This window comes from Taurulus bubalis, assembly GCF_910589615.1.
Source record: "Taurulus bubalis genome assembly, chromosome: 17".
NCBI classification, from domain to species: domain Eukaryota; kingdom Metazoa; phylum Chordata; class Actinopteri; order Perciformes; family Cottidae; genus Taurulus; species Taurulus bubalis.
In genome coordinates this window covers 14,323,534-14,341,783 of record NC_136605.1, presented here as the reverse complement: position 1 = coordinate 14,341,783, position 18,250 = coordinate 14,323,534, and the positions used below count along the sequence as shown (strand labels likewise).

General features: G+C 43.8%; 1 protein-coding gene across 1 annotated transcript in view; it reads right to left on the bottom strand.

The window, feature by feature from the left end:
• The window catches only part of cep112 (centrosomal protein 112), a gene marked incomplete at both ends in the record, with an annotated part of 88,092 nt that overhangs the window by 10,719 nt on the left and 59,123 nt on the right, over positions 1 to 18,250 (bottom strand). The window contains 2 exons of the mRNA XM_079233626.1: positions 10,256 to 10,405; positions 15,113 to 15,175. Coding sequence (XP_079089752.1) covers positions 10,256 to 10,405; positions 15,113 to 15,175 — 213 coding nt within the window. The remainder of the gene's footprint in view (positions 1 to 10,255; positions 10,406 to 15,112; positions 15,176 to 18,250) is intronic.

Here is an 18,250-nt window from a genome sequence, read left to right as displayed (position 1 = left end):
ATGCATTAATATTAACAGCCAAAGTTCTAAAAATGTGAGTGCTACACTCAGTCAAATGAGTGTGCAATTCCAATGTTGTATGCACACACACACACACACACAGATGCCTGAGTCATCTTTCCTGGGTGGTCCTCCTGCACAGATAAGGCAAGCATGCTTCCCTAGGGTGAAGTAAAAGCAACAGAGGGCAGGGGAAAAAAAAGCAGAGAAGAAAGAAGGGAGGGAATAGTGGGAGGAGGAAAAAAGGCCAGGGGCCTCTTTAAACTTGGTGTTTTGTTAGGAGCCGAGCTGCTCTTCATGTGCGGCGGGGCCTTCTATTTGCAGCGTGCTGTCAGAAGTTTCTCCCAAAGTCTGGATTAAAGAGATCCTCTAATGACACTGAGGCTGGACGACTTCAGACAGCAGCGAAAACCTCACACTGCACCGCCTCCAGCCAGGGACACACACACAGGGACACACACACACACACACACACACACACACACACACACACACACACACACACACACACACACACACACACACACACAGACAAGCGAAAGGGTAAGAACAGATTTCATACACAAGGGGCACGAAGCACACAGACACATAAGCAAAGACACAGTACACAGCACACACACACACACACACCTTTAGTAGAACAAGGCGGAGTGTGAATGTATGTCTACTGATCTAATAGTAAATAATAAAGGAGGTGCTAACCTCATGGAGAGGTGGATGGCCAGAGAGATGAGCACAGACTCTGTTTTATGTGCACTTTTATCAAAGCATTGTGGGAATGTGTACAGAAGTGAGTGGAAGAGAGAAGCTGTAGGAAGAGGAGGAAAGGGAGAGAGGTCTCCCTCCTGAGGTGTTAGAGAAGTGAAACTTTTGCTTTGCTGTCTGTGTGTAGGAATAAAAAGATGTGGTTTAGCAAGTCGACCAGGACAGCCCCTCTGAAACATATCACTGGTATCGGTATGAATTGATTTGCTTTCAGGGCTTTGAAGCTTTCGTTGATTTCGAACTGAAGTGAGAAGACATGATGATGATGGCGGCAGCAAACTCTCCCGAATGGCAAACAGAACAGTTATCCCGTCTATTGCAATATGCACACATGTCGGCACAGTTATGGAGGTGCCTTCCCCAGTACTGATGAAAATAGTAAGACAATTGCCGCGGTAATGAAGACATGTTGCAACCGAGCTATGCCCACAGGGGAAACACACTGTTCTCTATCTTTCCATCTCGGTCTCTTTCAGCTGCTGTGAGCTACAGTAGAAAGAGAATAGGAAACAACTCTGAAATATGCACCATATGCCCTGTGTGTATCTGTGTGTGTGTGTATCTGTGTGTGTGTGTGTGTGTATCTGTGTTTGTGAGGGCTCACATACATATATTCTGTTCATCAAGTGATACATCATTTAATGGATGTAAAGTTGAGCAAAACTCAAAAATAGAGTTGCAGCCAAAAAACGTTGATCTCAAATAATAATAAACAGATTGTGGTTTTATTTCAAGATTAACTGTTCAGGCCCTTACCAGAAAAGTATTAATTCATGTCAAACAACACGCTTCGAATATTAGCAGGCAACAACATGTTTCTGGCTGAGAGTATTCTACTAAGTTAGCTGAAGCCCATATTCTAACCTGTAAACTGCTGCCTGCATTAATCAAAAAGATGTGTAGATATTTAGACCATAGACACCTATGGCTGACGTCACCCATAGGTTTCTGAGAAGCCAAAGTGAAGCCTCACTCCCTGCTAATCAAACGACGGGCAAAGAGGTGGATCGTCAGTGGAGCTGAGGCAGAAGCACCTGGTACAGCACCCACCTGTCACTCAAAGTGGCCACGCCCTCAATTTAAGCCGAAAAAGACACAATCTTATACACGGTAAGTACATGAAATAGAAAAAAATTATACAGTAAAAACTAAAAGCAACCACAATTTGGTCCTTTGTCCCCCTCAGACCTCCTTTACAATCACGACACTCTTTGAGCTGTTGAGTTTGGAGAAAACTTTGTAAAATTTGTGCAACGCTGTCGACCACAAAGTCATAATTATTCGTGCTTTATTGTATTTACGGCAAACAGAGGATACATACAATTATTTATTTCTTTGTGTAAAAAAAAAAAAAAACACGTGAAGTTTGTCCGGGCCTGTTATGGTACCATTGCAGAAATGTTATTCCTTTTCCTCCCATATGGCTTTCATTTTCTTTGAGGCGGATTCTGTTGAATAACTCATCTCTAAGAGCTTGCATGGACGGAAGAGAAGGTAAATCATAAAAACAACAACCGGCATCTGTGTTTTACAAAAAGCTGCAATATTTTCACGACCTGATCATCACGATATCATAATAAATCATTAAAAGTAGTACGGTGCTCCGCGTGGAGAGCACATCCCTCATTAGACGAGAACAGTTGATTTCAGGTGCAGTAAACCGATTCCACTTCAAATGGTGTCGAATGAAAGACTCAGTTGGTATCGGTATGACTTTAAGAGTACTGGTATTGATACTGGCATTGTCATTTGTTAAACGATACCCAGGCCTAGCCCTTTGAAAATGAAATGACAAATGACCTGCTTTAACACATTCTGTTTGCTTCTACAATGAAATAGTCAAATCTCAGCACACAAATCACAGGGCATTTACACACAAGCTACAGCATTTCAGAAGCTAAAAGTTTAGTACCGTTTCCTCTGTCAAGTTCATGCATTATTCATCATAAGCACACACACCACCTCCTTCCCTTCCACCAGAGTCTCTGCTCTGCCAGATCGGCACACACAAAAAGAGTCACCTGGTTAAGCGGCAAAGTCCACCGGCAGCAAATATGCACATATGAATGTTGTTCTTTTGCCCTAATACTTATTAATACCACCAATTAATACACTAAAGTGGTCAGGTTAGCAATCCATAGGTTTATGCATATATTACATTTTTGCATTTAGTGTTGCTTGAAATATGCCCAATGCGAATTCCACTGTAGCTTAAGTTATATCTTAAAAACAGCCAATTCCCTGGGATAGTGTGTATGTGTGTGTTGATTTTATGGAGCAGAGTCTTGTGGCCTTTGCTTGTAGTTGGAGCAGCTGATTGCAGCACAGAAAAGACGCCAAGCCATCTGTTCAAACTGGACTCAATTAAAAGGTTTAAGTTTTGTATATCATACCCTTTAATTGAATGCCATTTGCTGACTACATTTTCAACATATCACTGAATTTGCTGGACAGCTAAAGTAGTGGCTACTTCTGCCGTCAGCCCGGAATCATCTATACTTAGGATTCTTGAAACGGGGAAGAACAAGACGAGAGGCGTCATGGTTTCTTTGTACTTCGCATTAGGCCGGTGGTTTAATGAGTAATTTCCGTCTGTTGTCCGAGAACAGAGTATGGTCTCTATGAGCTGTTCTACTTCCCACGTTCCCCAGTTGCATCCTGGAATGTTATCTCTCTCCTACTTCCACCTCGTCAGATATGTGGATCAAACGCTGCCGGGAATCTGCCCACAGCCGGAAAAGTCATCAATCAGCCAACACCAGGCACACATGTAGAGTTGTACACACACAAACTAGACATGAAGGCAGATGGATGCTTTCAGAGATACATAAAGAGGGTCAGCAGGTTAAAAAGACAGAGAGAGAAGGATCGGTGGCTTCCCATAATGCCAAGATGAGACATTTTTAGCAGACACCAACGCTAATATAAAAAGGACAGAACAGGCCTGAACTGGAGGCTGGGGTGTAGCTTTACTGACAGCACCACAGTCCTCTCACTCCGATTGGGATTTAAGAGCACAATGGCTACATAAGCCCCTTATGGACTGTACCCAGGATTCTAGAAAAATAATAATTTTAGCAACAACTGAGCAAACATACGGTCTTTGTGAATTACACTATAGGCTAAAAACAATGATTAGGTTCTTAATATTTTTGATTAATGTCTATTTACAAAGTCAGCATAAAAAGAGCAATAGTGGTTACTGGAATCGTCTTTCTCATCAACTCGTCACCTTTTAACCCCGTTTCGTCAGCTAATTACGGCGTTAAAGACGGCATGTTAATCTCTTCGATGGTTTTCAGCAGCCATCATTTTTGCTTTGTTTTCCCGCCATTTCACACACAATAGTTAGTGTGCAGTAAATGGGAGCAGTTGCTTGAACTCAATGAGCAGAGGCGCCGTTTTCGTTTATTTGACAAGCCAATGAAAGATTTGTCTAAAGGAAGCTCCGACTACAGGTTGAAAGTGGCAGCGGAGCTGGATCCGGCCTTGCTGGATCCCTTTAGGAGTCTGATCTGAAGGAATCTCTGCTGAACCTGCATAACTTCATCTGATTTGACGTGGAATCCGAACCGGCTGCACCAATGACAAGCATGAACAATAACTATAAAGAAAAAGCCCATCCTCTCGTTGATGGCTTGTTTACTTATGCTGGTCAAACAGAGGCATCAGTATTACATTGAGACCATTTCCTAACCATTTCCTCACAGTACCTAAGTCTAATTAACTCTGAAAGTATTATTCATGCCCACGCACACAGGAAAAAAAAAAAGAAAGTGGAAGAATCACAGATGGCTTAAACTTCGATAAACAAATTCACAGTTCAAGGTTGACTTGAAGAATATGGACATGTGCCGAAGGACATGGACAGACACACGAATAGAGAAGAGGAAACAACGCACACACAACTATTGAAGCAGTTCTTTGCCTCTGCAACAGAGGGTACCCAGCACACCTGTTCTTGATCCACTGCTGCCATTCCTTCCCACAGGCAAAGTCATCCTTTCAACCCCCTCAGAAACTAATGCATATATATATCTACTGTTCTACAGACAAACTGCAGCTGCTACTAGAATGCTAGCCCCTTGAATGTATGCATTTTTGTGTGACTATGTGTGTGTGTGTGTCCATGTACTGGAGCCTTATCCCTCATAAAAGTGTATAAAGAATGGTGCGCCTCATATATGCATTCTCATCTTCAGAGTGAGACAATGGTCACTGTTACATTATGTAATGTGTCTGCTGTCACTTCACCAGAGGACACGACAACAGGACCTTCTCTTTGACTTGCACTAGAAGTTACTGCTGCATCAAAGTGTACACACAACACACACACACACACACACACACACACACACACACACACACACACGGGTGTATGTCATGTGGGTGTATGTCAGAAATGCAACACTATTGACAGATGTCAACACAAGGGCACTAACTCAAAGCAGCAGAGAAAGACACAGATAAAGAAAAATGGGAAAATATATTATATGTAAGCCCATGTATAAGAATGAGACACACACACACACACACACACACACACACACACACACACACACACACACACACACCTAACTTAGTGTTTGTCTGTTTGTGTGTTTGTGTGCGCGCAAAGCACAATTCAGCAGGCAGCAAGACAGGAAGCACTGCTGTGGGGAGCAGGAACAGTGGTGCTGATCAAAGCCCAGGCGGGTGACACTATGGGCGGAGTGCCATTGTTTATTCACCAGCCACCTCTCCCTTTTGGCAGGGCGAGGTGAGCATGTGTGTGTGTGTGTGTGTGAGAGAATGTGTGTGTGTGGAGACAGACAGAAAGAGTTCGAAGATACAGAGTTGGAAAGATAGGTGTGCAAGAGAGAGAGAGAGAGAAGAGACATGGTGTGTGTGTGTGTGTGTGTGTGTGTGTGTGTGTACCTTTCTCTTGGCAGGCTAATGTGGGCTGGAGTTCTTTCAGATTTGGCAGCTGCACATTTCAGGCGCACACAGGCAAAAACACTGCCTGTGCACACCGCCGCACATAATGTACTAAAGTAATCCCAATAACCTCACTATTAAACTTCATATTCACCTCAAACCCCCCTCGTCTCATCTCATCAAAGTAAAAAAATAAATAAAAATTCCACAAATGGAGACACATTACCAAGATACCGAACGTAGGGAAACAGATGACATCAGGAAGTGAATAATCCTCTCACCCAAACGCTGGCTGTGTCCCAATGAGCTGCGCTGACTTCCTCTATATTGGTTCCCGTTCCCCAAAACCTGATATGAATAGACCGGACGGATGAAAGCAAATACAATGCTTTTATCTCGTGTTCACCTTCCACCGTCCTTTGACACCGGCCCGGTTCCAGTGCATTAAAACGGCCCACTCTTGCCTTGCTCATTATGAGATAATTGGTAACCTATATAACCGACTACAACTCCATATAAGGGATCATTCATAGGTAACAAAGGCGAGTAAGGTGAAACAATTTACATAACCTCAGCTTCTCTTTATGCTTAATATCCAACGTGTGACACTGCAGCTTCCTGTTCCCGTGTTCATGTCCAGTCCACTGGCATCTGGTTCTCACAACCATTCAATATATGTATAATCTATGTATCCATGTTCAACAGTACAAGAAGAACTTTTACCTAAAAGATGAGCAATTTTTTTCAAAGTTAATATATATATTTAAAAAAAATCTCTAATTGAGCTTTGAAGGTCACATTAGAGAGCATAGCTACTGTACTTGGTGCCCAACAGTGTGTCTGTTCATTAATCTGGATAGCGGCATCACGCTAACCAGCCTGTGCACTTCACGCCTGCAACAGTTTGCAAAAAACACTTTGATATTTAGTCCATTGCCTATGAAAGCTGAGAAGGAGCGAGCAAATACAAGTGTCCTTGTCTGTGACAACACGGCAAGCAGGCACACACTCAAGCGCACGTGCCTATATGTGCACACACACACACACACCAAAAATACTCCAACTAACCGTCACTTATACAAAAAACTCAAGATAATGAGCACACTTAACTGTACTACCGTTGTTCTAAAACAGGGGTTTACAAGATGCAAAGGTCTCTGCAGTTAACACCCACTTTTAAGCAGTCACGAGTACAGTGGAGCCGCAGAGGGAGCTAAATTTGGGCAAGAAACGACAGAACGGGGCTTGCGAGGGAAGGGGGGGGGACATCTGATCCGGTGCAGCATGCATTCAGAACAACTGTTTTGGGATTATCCCAATTCAAATGCGCGGCTAACTTTGATGTTATTTTCTTCCCCTCCCATTGTCTGAAGCCCCTCGCTCTCTTCATAATCCGAGCCCTTTGAAGTGAGCAGCATGGAAACAATGTCAGCAGGCGACACACTCTCTCGATGGCCCGCTGACAGCTCTCCTCCATTTCTTTCTTTTTTCCTCCCTCACCCTTTTTTCCGTCTCTTGTCCTTCTGTTTGCTGTCTCAATCCTCACACTTCCTCCATCCTTTTGTTGGTTCTCCCTCTCTCCTCTGTTCCTACCCATCATTGTGTACGTTCTCCTTTCTCTCTTCTTTCAAGTTTACACCAACTATTCATTTTAATGTATTCTATTTCTGTCTCTTTATCTGCCGTTTGACCAATCTCACCTTCCTCTCCCTTATCGATTCTCTTCTTCCCCTCATGTCTGGCTCTCAATAAGCAATTCCACCATTAATTGGAGTCTCATTGGTGGGTGGTTCATACAGGGGGGATCGTAATAATGAGGACACAGATAGTGGAAACAGAAAGCCTTTGTCTGCTCCCAACACAAGGCCTGTGTGTTGGAACACAGCCGGGGGAGACAGTGTGTGTGTGTGTGTGTGTGTGTGTTGTGTTATGGCGCAGTTAAGACTATATGCAACAGAGCTACAATGTTAGCAAGTGAAATGAGGGACAGTGTCGCCAAGTCTCCCTTAAAAGTGACACTCAAGTCTCCATGAAACAGTTCATGGAAGTGATGGTAAATAAAGGATGAATTTGTCGCTCATGTAGTTGGGTTCCTTTGGCCCGGACCAGGGGAACAGGATGAATTGTTGCATTTTTGTTCCGGTCCTGTTCCTGTTTACACTGACTGAAGAGGAGTAAACAAGCTGCTTGTTGCAGTTTTCAGCATCATCAGGAAACCATCAGGATCCATGAGCGGAAAAAAATCAAATTGCGGTGACTGACAAGACGTTTAAGCAGCCCTCAGAGGCGTCTGATGTGTTCATTTATTTTCTTTGACAATAACAGATTCTCAGCATTATTAATAATATTAAGACTGCAAATCGATCGCATTTTATGATGAATAAATAAGGCAGCTCTGTACAAAAAGCCTTTTTCTGTGCTGACTGGTGATTACGTCAGAAACAAGCACACTGCTCGTATACATGATCATAAATACAGCAAAACGATCGCTTCATGAACAGATTTCACGATCAACAGACAGATTTCTCAGGAGTTTAAATAGCTTATGAAATCGTGCTGAAATCACATATCTGCTATTATAAGATCCTGTGGTTGGGTTGTTTGCTTGCACACCACAAATGTATTGCATCAGCGTCCGCTTGGAAGCAGACAGAGACTATTCAGGTGGTCTCGGCTCGGTCCGATTAGACATTCACACCAAACGGACTGTATTTTCAGTACTCTCTTCAGTGAAACAGGAATACATTTTTATTTTAATAAATTGCTTTCGATTGAATATTAATATGACATTTCATTGTGTATTAAGTATAAAAGAAGTCAGCACTCACCAACATAAACATAGCTTTGTGTGTTTAGTCCCACACAAAATGACTTCCTGAAGCTTTTTGAGCATAATCCGAACACAGCGTCACAATGGGTGTGTTTATATAAATGAGTGAGACAGGGGTTGTGAAAAGATCAAAGGTTTGGACCACCAGTCTCTACTGTCAATCACAGATGGATAGCAACAGACCTTTCAGACAGGCTAGGTGCACAGCAGGGCCGGGGCAAGACATTCAGAGCAAACTGGCCCCTTTAGGGGACAACTGAGCGAGGTGAAGGGGGGCTACCAGAAGGGGGGCTACCAGGGCCTGGACGGAGAGGAGATCTAAAGGGAGGCTCACAGATCTGCCTCCTTACTATATGAGGCAGCTGCAAACCACAAACAGACAAGGTTGTGTTTGGAAACATGTCCTGATCCCAGACACATCAACTCTTTATTTAGTGAGCCACACCCAATCAACTGCCACTGTGTCCCAGCTGGGCAGGAGGCAGGATAAAAGATCCTGTGAGCCCAAAAGAGAAATCTGCACGGGCGAGGATGAAGATCGGGCAAAAGAACGGGAAAAAAAACACAACAGTGCTTTGTCTAACTCTAACTACCTTTGGCATGTTAAACGATGGACCACTTTAACTTATATAATGTCTCAATGACTAAGCAGTGGCATTGACAAAGATACATTTTTCCTCTCATACCTAAATGATAGTGTCCTACGTGTGAAGTTTAATAAGGAAGGGTTTAATGGAGTAAACACAAGAGAGGAAAAAAAAAGGTTAATGCTGAACAAAAGGAGGTGAACCGTGAAAGAGAATGGCGTTAATGATATAGAGAGGTACTGACTAAAGAAGTGGGGTGCAGCAGACAGATTTAAAAGGTTCAGACAGACAAGACACTTAAAGACTCCGTGGAGTTCGCAGCCAGCCATAAAAATGACAGAGCGCATGCATACAAACTCTGACCGTGCTTTAACAAAAGAAAAGCGACCCGTGTCTACTCCATAAAAGTCAAATCCAGACAAGTCTTTGTTGAGGATGTAGTTTATGGACCCTCCCCCCCCATCTGTAAGTCTAAAAGGTTTGGCTCTGCAGATGAACACTTCAGAGACTACTGACACAGGACAGAGAGCACACACGACTGCTCGGAGATCAAGGAGAGAGGGAGATAAGAGGAACCGATAAAGTGGCAGACATCTTGAAGACTGACCAAAAGCTGGTGCAGATTCTGCCAGTGGTAAAGTTTTTAATCCTCTCCATTATGTTGGTGTTGATGGATTTATATGCACTGAAGTAAAAAAGAGTTAAGTTAAAAAATGAATCATTCATAGATTACGTGGGAGTTAGGTTATTGTGAACAATGTCTTAATCAATGAATTTTACTCTGAGGAAGTTTTAGCTGGTTATGAAACCGTCTCAAATGAATTCTGATGCTTCTACATGACCTTCAAAAGTAAACGAGACTATCAGCGAGAAGACAGAAGAAAGTGTAGAGGCAGACTGGAGACATAAGAGGGAGTTGGTTATGACATGTCACAAAGGACGTTGGACTGGACCCCTTAGGCTACTCAGGCGCTCCTCGCCTTGAAAGTTTATATGATATTTCCTAAAAGTGTAATTATTTCTTCTATCCTTAGAGATGGTCTGTATTTGGGGTATAGTGCCTTTGCTAGAATAAACCATGGCAAACTCTGATAACGCAGTAATATTGCTCTGGAGTGTGATTAAGTGGGGAGTCTCCGAAGAGCTCCACACTGACCTTGTTGGCCCGATCGGCGTGTTGAATTATCGTCCTCCTCTCCTCATCCCATACAACATTGGACTCCTTCAACTGCTTCTCCATCGCCTGCTGCAGACGAACAGCCTCCTCCTTCGAGTCACATACTCGAGTCTGTAGCTCCGCAATATGCTATAAGAGGAGAGACAGGAAAAGAAGAAGTAAGTTTGATTGTAATTCTTAATTTGTCGCAGTTTGACAGAAAATGAGCAGCTGGTTAGCTGGCTACACAATGTTTTACCCACTGGTCCAGTGAGTAAATACAAATGGCAAATGAAATGCGATTGTTTTTCCTGTGCATAGACGGGGCGGCAGTAGCTCATTCTGTGAGACTTGGCTTGGAAACATAGGGTTGCCAGTTCAAGTCCCTGCATGGACCAAGTAAGGAGTGTGGACTGGTAACCGGGAGAGCAAGGCACTGGACCCCTGACTGTTAGTGCATGTGTGTTTATATTTAACAATGTGTGAATATATATAACAACTGAAAAGAAATGAGAAATTTCCCTCGCAGGATGAATAAAGCAAACCTTGCTTGATAAGTTATATTGCATGTGCTATCTCTATGCGTAGGTTTAAAAAACAAGTGATGCAGTAAAACAATCAAAGTGCAGAGAAAACATGTTCACGAAACAAAATGCTGCTTTGCTTTATTTCACTGGTCCCACTTGTATCAGATGGAAAATGCTTTTCACATTCGTCATGGAATTGGAGGCAGTAACAATTACTTTGAAACACTGCTTTTTCTCAGTCGCATGACACACAGAGCGAGAGAGAGAGGGAAAAAAAACAAAAAACAGACAGGAAGGAAAAAACAACTTCCTTTTTGAGGAGCGCAGTGACTTTGTGTTGGTGAACTTGCGGTGCACACCAAGATGAAAAGGAACTGCCTCGGCTTTGAAATCCTCCAGTCAAAATTAACATTCTATTTAAGCCACTGTCAGGGAAAGGCAGAGGAAAGATGAGAGAAAGTAAAAGAGAGAAGGAGAGAAGGGGAAAGAGAGATAGAGAGAGAGAGAGAGAGAGAGAGAGAGAGAGAGAGAGAGAGAGAGAGAGATGGTGGTGGTGGTGGGGGGGTAGTGCTGCTACTAGCTTTGGGCTAGACAGATAATTGTTTACCATGTTCAAACTCTGGAGGACCAGCCCTGCTGGAATCTGCACTTTGTGTGGGAGTATGGGAGTTAGAGTGGTGCGGGTCGAGAGAGGAGAGAGAGAGAGAGAGAGAGAGAGAGAGAGAGAGAGAGAGAGAGAGAGAGAGAGAGAAGAGAGGAGAGGGAGATTAGGCTTATTTTGTCGGTGGGAAAGCCACATGAAAGTAACAAATGACACATGATTATGGGAACATCATTTCTGGGCGTAATAATTATTGCACAATATGGATTCCCTGCATTTTAGCCCCAGGCGGTGGCAGTACTCTAAACTAGTGAACTCCGCTGTCTGTCTTGTTATTCCTGTATACAAACACACCACAGCACCTTTTTCTGTCTGATAGCCAGCCAGGCCTTTTTAAGTCTGTAATTGGTCTGGTGAGACTTGTCTATTTTCCAAGCCTCCTAGTATCTCTGGTCAGGGCTAAAGGCAGGCTTACCTCTCCATGAACCAGAGGTACAAAATAAATAAAAAGGGTGCAGAAATGAGAAGGTCGGGTACTTATTCACCTGTTTGTAAACAAAAAGGTGAATAACTATAACTATAATACAATGAGGGCCATCACAGAAAAGGGAATGTTTTGCAATGTTCCCGTGAAAAGAAAACACTTCTCAGTGTGAAATAGTGCCGCCTGGTTCCAGACCTCCTAATTGCTGCACACGCCTCCGATTTGTAAAGTGATATAAATAATAATAAAAAAGAGATCTGGAAGATAATCTCTACTAATAAGGTAATCAACAGAAAACTAATCTGCAACAATTCTAATTCAATTTTTTGCTCTTTTTTTTTTTAAACACATTTTTAATTGATTATTCTAGAAAATAATGAGCTAATTAATTGATAACATCCTAATCACAGCCTTAAATCCTGTATTCCCAGCCATCAACAAGGTAAAATGATTGGATGGTTTGCTCAGTGATGGGTGACAGCTGTAGTCAAAAACAGCACAGCTATGAACTTTTACTTAAACCTGCATCAACAGACAACACTGACATAACGCCACCTTTTAAAAAAGGTGGAGCAACATTAGAATTCATTTAGTCCAAGACTCACTCTTCAACTGGCTTTGTTGTGGTACCCAACATCTTCTGAGGGAATATCTCGGTCCTGAGCCGCTAAACGCCTATGTTCACCAGCTGGTTTGTTAACTTTGTCAGTCTGCGATTTGGTTTCAGGCCGGTAGCTTTTTCACTGAAAACAGTGTCCTGCTCCGTCAACACCGATGAGAGCGCGACTGAACCGAAACACTAATCTGTGGGCTGTAAAACCAAAACAAGGCGCTGATAAACAGCAAAACTCCCTGTAAAGCTGAGGAGCGCTGGAGAGTCAGGTGATGACTCTCTGTGGGTTCATCCCTACGTTGGAATAAATACTGTAACATATCCTAATTGGTTAATTTATGCCTATGAGGTCACATGTGAACACGGTTTGTGGAACTCAACAACCAGTATTGTGCTGAAATAAACAAGGTATATTTGCATACGGAGTGAACCTCAACCTCCAGAGCGAGATACAGCTCCTGCACTGTGCCTCCCATGGCAAATTCCCTCCACCTCCTACCAACTCCCACAATGAGACGGTCAGGGATAAAGTAATGATCTCCCAGCAGCACCACAGCTCCCCCCCACTGCAGCCTGATCATTAAGTGGGGGAAGCGAGCGCAGCCCTGTTCAGTTCACAGGTCACCCAGGAGGACCACTCACTGCTAGATGCTTAACACACAGGATCGGAGAGACACTAATTAGGAGTCGCTGTGCGTACGTGTGTGTGTGTGAATGAGAAAGACGGAGAATAAGAGACAAAAGCAAAAGATGTAACGTGCGAGAGGAAGGGATGTGTATGTGCACGGACACATACATTATATATATATATATATATATATATATATATACACACACACACACACACACGTGTTGCGTCTCCGGTCCCCTCAGGATAATGTATGGCGTGGTATGTTTTTAATTGGGTTATTAGACATGCAGTTGAGCTCAAGAGCGATGCCCCCTGTCAGACACTGAGGGGTTAACTACTGGGGTTAGTCTTTGAGGTTCATAGGCCTCTTGTTTACATTTGACTGAGTTGCCCCCAAGGGGGTAGGCAACTCTCTCTCTCTCTCTCTCTCTCTCTCTCCCCCCGTTCCACCTTTAACTTCTAAAACAAAGCCCACGACAAATAGCCTGCATTAATCACGCATTTTAATGTTTGCACACAAACCCACACCTTCAGCATCACCCTCCGCAGAACAACACACTTCAACAAAAAGGTGTTGAATTCTGCGACCTTTCCTTTAATGTCAGAGAGAGTGCTGCTTGTTGAACCTGTGCCAGCGTCGTGTCCCCAAAACAAAGGATTAATCACTTGTTGCTTCGTCTGCGGCGGCGTGCGGCTCCGCCAAAGCGGGCAAACATGGCTGAACTTTCGCACAGCATCCGACTTCTTTTGAAGTCGAGCATTGTGTAACCTAATAAGCTACCGTTTTCTCACAACATCTGCTTGTCAACCCTGCTTTCAACTCTGTGCCTTTGCCAGCCAACCCCAAAAAAGGGGGGAGCGGAGAAGAAAGAAAGAAAAACAACCCCCCCCCTCCTCGAATCTCCTCTTTGGGTAACGAGGTGCAATTACGGCCAAATGATTGTGATATTCTACCCTGCTACATAATCAAGAAGAAAACTCTTTTCTTTTGTAATGTAAACACTACTTAGGGCGTTTTGGATCTTTTAAACTAAAAGCTGCCTGACCTTTCGGAGACATTTTGCTGAATGACAGAGTGTCCCGGGAAGTTATATTCCTGGTTGGACAGAAGAATTACCTCAGTTTTAAATGGGCAGTAATGTTAAACACAAGGCCCTCAATTGGAAGTGTGGCACGAGGAAGAGACTCAGGTACGGAGTGAAGAGGTATCAGAGGCCCGGGAGAGAGGATGGAGGGAAGAGGATACTAGTTTGAGCGGACGGGGGATAAATGTCACAGTGGATGTGTGAAATATAATTAGGGACTTGAACAGATCTTTTAAAGTTGATTCATACTTAAAGGTGTTGCAGAGGCTACTTGTACAGACTTAGTACCTTCCATTTCTGTCTAGTATTTACACTCCTTCTGGCTCCCTAGAGATCCCCTCCACATAACATGTAGGTATTCGATTCACTGTTATATAAACATATTGATTAGTAACAAAAAGGGCAAACATCGGCATCATCAAAGCATCCAACATATCAGGGATGAGACCCGACAACTTGTCCTGGCTTCACAAAAATTTCTTTGGAGCTAAAAAGTTGAGCCTTTCACCTCTCACACCTCTGGACACAGCGATGAGAGACCGAACAGGAAGAGGAAAGAGAAAAGGCAGATATTCTTTATGTCACATTATTCTGTGTTTTATGTGTAGATTTATTTATCCGAGCTCTGCATAAACCTCAAGCCACATATGGTGTGTGTGTGTGTCCGTGCACACTTGTGCATATCTGCTTTAAGGGTAAAGGGCAGGGTGGCTTGCTGTGTGTCCTATAATGTGTGTGTGTGTGTGTGTGTGTGTGTGTGTGTGTGTGTGTGTGTGTGTGTGTGTGTGTGTGTGTTATGTGCTTCCTCACCTATCCCATCAGTGCATTTGACCAATCTTTAAAGCAGTTCAGTGGAAAAGGGGAATATAAAATGAAAGAGGGGGGAAAACGAAGGGTAGAAGAGAAAACTGATTACCTGGGCAGACTTGGCGAGCTTCTGACTGAACTCTTTCTCAATCTGCTTCAACCTGCTGTTGGCCTGCAACAAGAAGGGAGAGGGGAGTGTGAGATAGAGATATGCAGACAGACAGATAGAGAGACACAAAGAGAGGGAGAGTTGTGAAATTGAATCTTCTGTAAGGACGTACGTACACACACACACACTAACTACCCTCCCAACCTACCCATGCGCTGTCTCTCTCTCTCTCTCTCCCACACACACACACACACACTCATGTTGACCTCTGCCTCTTTGCAGTGTGTGCTCGCGGCGAAGGCCTGTGGCCCCCTTGGCACCGGGCCAGGCCCGACGCTCATGTGTACCAGCAGGTAGTGACGGGCATGCTGCACAGTGGGCACCGCTCCCCTTTGATCCCCTGCCAACAATTCATCACTTAACAAGAAGGGGGGCAGGCGGGGGAATTAAAACGTTGCTGCCAATTAGCTCGGGAGAAAAAAAAAGAAGAAAAAAAAGAAAAAGGAGCTGATCGGGAGAAGCTGGGAGACACAACGCGGAGGAGACAGAATAGGAGTGAATGCAGATTGTTGTTCGGAGTTTATTGAGCGGTGCTCGTCTCTTTGTTTCCGGATGTTTCTCGATGGGAAGCTCGCCAGCTGGAAGCAAAGACTGCGAGTGTCTCATACAAGATCTGCCTGCGTTCAGCTGGCTGTGTTGTGATGCCAGAGTTCCCGTGAAAGGCTGAACAGTGGAGCGGGATAATTAGGTGTGAAGTGACGGAATTCGATGGGGATGTCAATGGCTGCCTGTTCACACGGTGACGAGGTCTATACAAGTACTGCAGAGCGAGACCAAGGCCCGAGTGCATGGGGGATGCAGTCAGGCGTTATTTGAAAGGCTGGAGAGTCTTTTCAGCAGACGTGGATCAAGTTAAACTCTGAAAGCCTGCTCTCTAAACACCAATAAGCATCTTGCGATGCCATTGAGGAGTCAGTGATAAGCAACAAAGTAGAGCACGCCTATTGTTTCAAAATCTTGAAAACTTCCTGTTCAACAAACACAGAAATATAAAAACACCAGCCACGCGGAAACTCATTTAGAAAACCGGATTCATACATTAAAAACACACTTACACAGACACACAGACCCACACACACGGCTCTCTCTCGTCCTGACAGCCACTGACAGACGGACAACTCGCTAACAAACACGTTTCATTGAACGCACCCCTCGCAGCCGTCAACACCCGAGCTGCGTTTGGACTCTGCACCCCATCCAAACACTTCCTGACAAACACCGCCGCCCGGCTGCGAGCGGACACACCTGTCACCACGGAAACACAGAGCCATCACCAAGGATACCGGCCTGTCTTCCTGCGCCAGGACTCTTTGAGTGGCAGTTTGCTCGTCCCTTGGGGCCCTGCAGCAGCTGATGAGAGAGGGGGAGACAAAGAAGTGGAACCGCAGGAAAGAGAATTGTGTTTGGGAGTAGGGCGCAAATACAGTCCTTCCACGATTTTTTTTTTTTTTTTTTTTACAGCTGACAATTGTTCTCCCTTTAATGCGGCCAGACTGCGCCATCTTGACTCCAGCTTAGTTGAAGTGGCACTGTGGTAGTTAGTATCAGATTCATTTTAACCATAACTCTCAAGCAGCCTACATTTGCTGTAAAAAAAACATCGTCACAAACACCAAAGATATGATTCTTTAAAGATGATCAGGAAGGAAGAGACTTAAATGTGTCTCAGAAGGAGAAATGTTGACATCAAAGTTATATATCAGCATCATCTTTGTAATTGGCTGTGAGGTAATGAGGTGTGCGTGACTCTCTGTACTGTATATGACACACGTTAGTATATTCATGGAAACATATGGCTGTATTGACATGCAAACAGGCTCAGATGTTTCATAAAAACATAAAGAGCTTGCTACTAGCCTATTCCTTTTACCTACAGTCACTCAGGGGACTTTAGCAGAAAGCATTATACAACATCATACATTATACAGCTCAACCATCTAAACACACATTAAAAATGTCTGGAAATAGATGAAGATATGGATAGTACATGCAAGAAAAATAACCCAATAGGACTGTGACAAATACAAAGGGAAAATCAGAGCTAAATTAAAAGCCATATGTGTGTATGTGTGTGTGTGTAAGGACTTTCAAAGAGACTACCTGTGCCCTGCCAAAGGCATTTTTGTGCTGAAGGCACTTTGAGGCTGTATCAGGCTCTTCAATCGCCTCTTAATCCTAGCTGTGTGGAGTGCGGCTGCTTTGAAGTGTGTGTGTGTTTGTGTGCGTGTAAGGGTACTTGTGTGTGCGTTAAAGAGAGTGGAAGTGGATCTGAAGGCAAGGCATGCACCGCTTACCAGAACCTAATTAATAATCTGCAGTGGGAACCAGGCAACACACACACGGGGAAGCAGAATATGGGTGACAACTCTCTCTCTCTCACACACACACACACACACGCACACTTAGAGATATGGACACAAGCCACACTTATTCAAACACAGACAATGGACAAACAGGACACATGAAGGCCAAACACACATGCAGCGTTTGATCCGTGGCTGTTTGGAAGTGAGATTTGCTCAAGGTGTGCAGTGAGTCCCATTGTCCGGAATGGACCATTGGATTGTTGATAAAGGAGGAAGAAACTAAAGTAAACGTTTCTCAATACAGCAATCTTGCCAACACCACAGGTGGAATATAAGAGGACGTAGTCCACAAACATTGGTTTGTGGACAGCCGTTTCGAAGCCTCGAGTTCGTCATTTTGGCCGTCGCCATCTTATTTTGCAAAAAGCTATTTTGAAACCAGAAGTGACACGAGGGGAAGAAACACAACTGCACGAAGAATACGATTTTTTTAGGTGACCAATATGTCACAATTAACTTTCACAAACTGAAATGACAATGTGAAAGGGTTAAAGTTGGAAGAGGACAACACAAACAACGCCCAGAATGGATAACGCTGCGGTAGCAAACTGTCAATCAGAAGGAAGCCTCGGCCTAAAGCAAACCTCACCGTATGGTCCATTTGCTCTAAATGGGACCATAATGTACTAAATGAACATCACGCTGTGTTGAAGAAGACTTCAAACCATCGATAAACTCATGTGTACAATGATTACTGAGGTAATAAATCAAG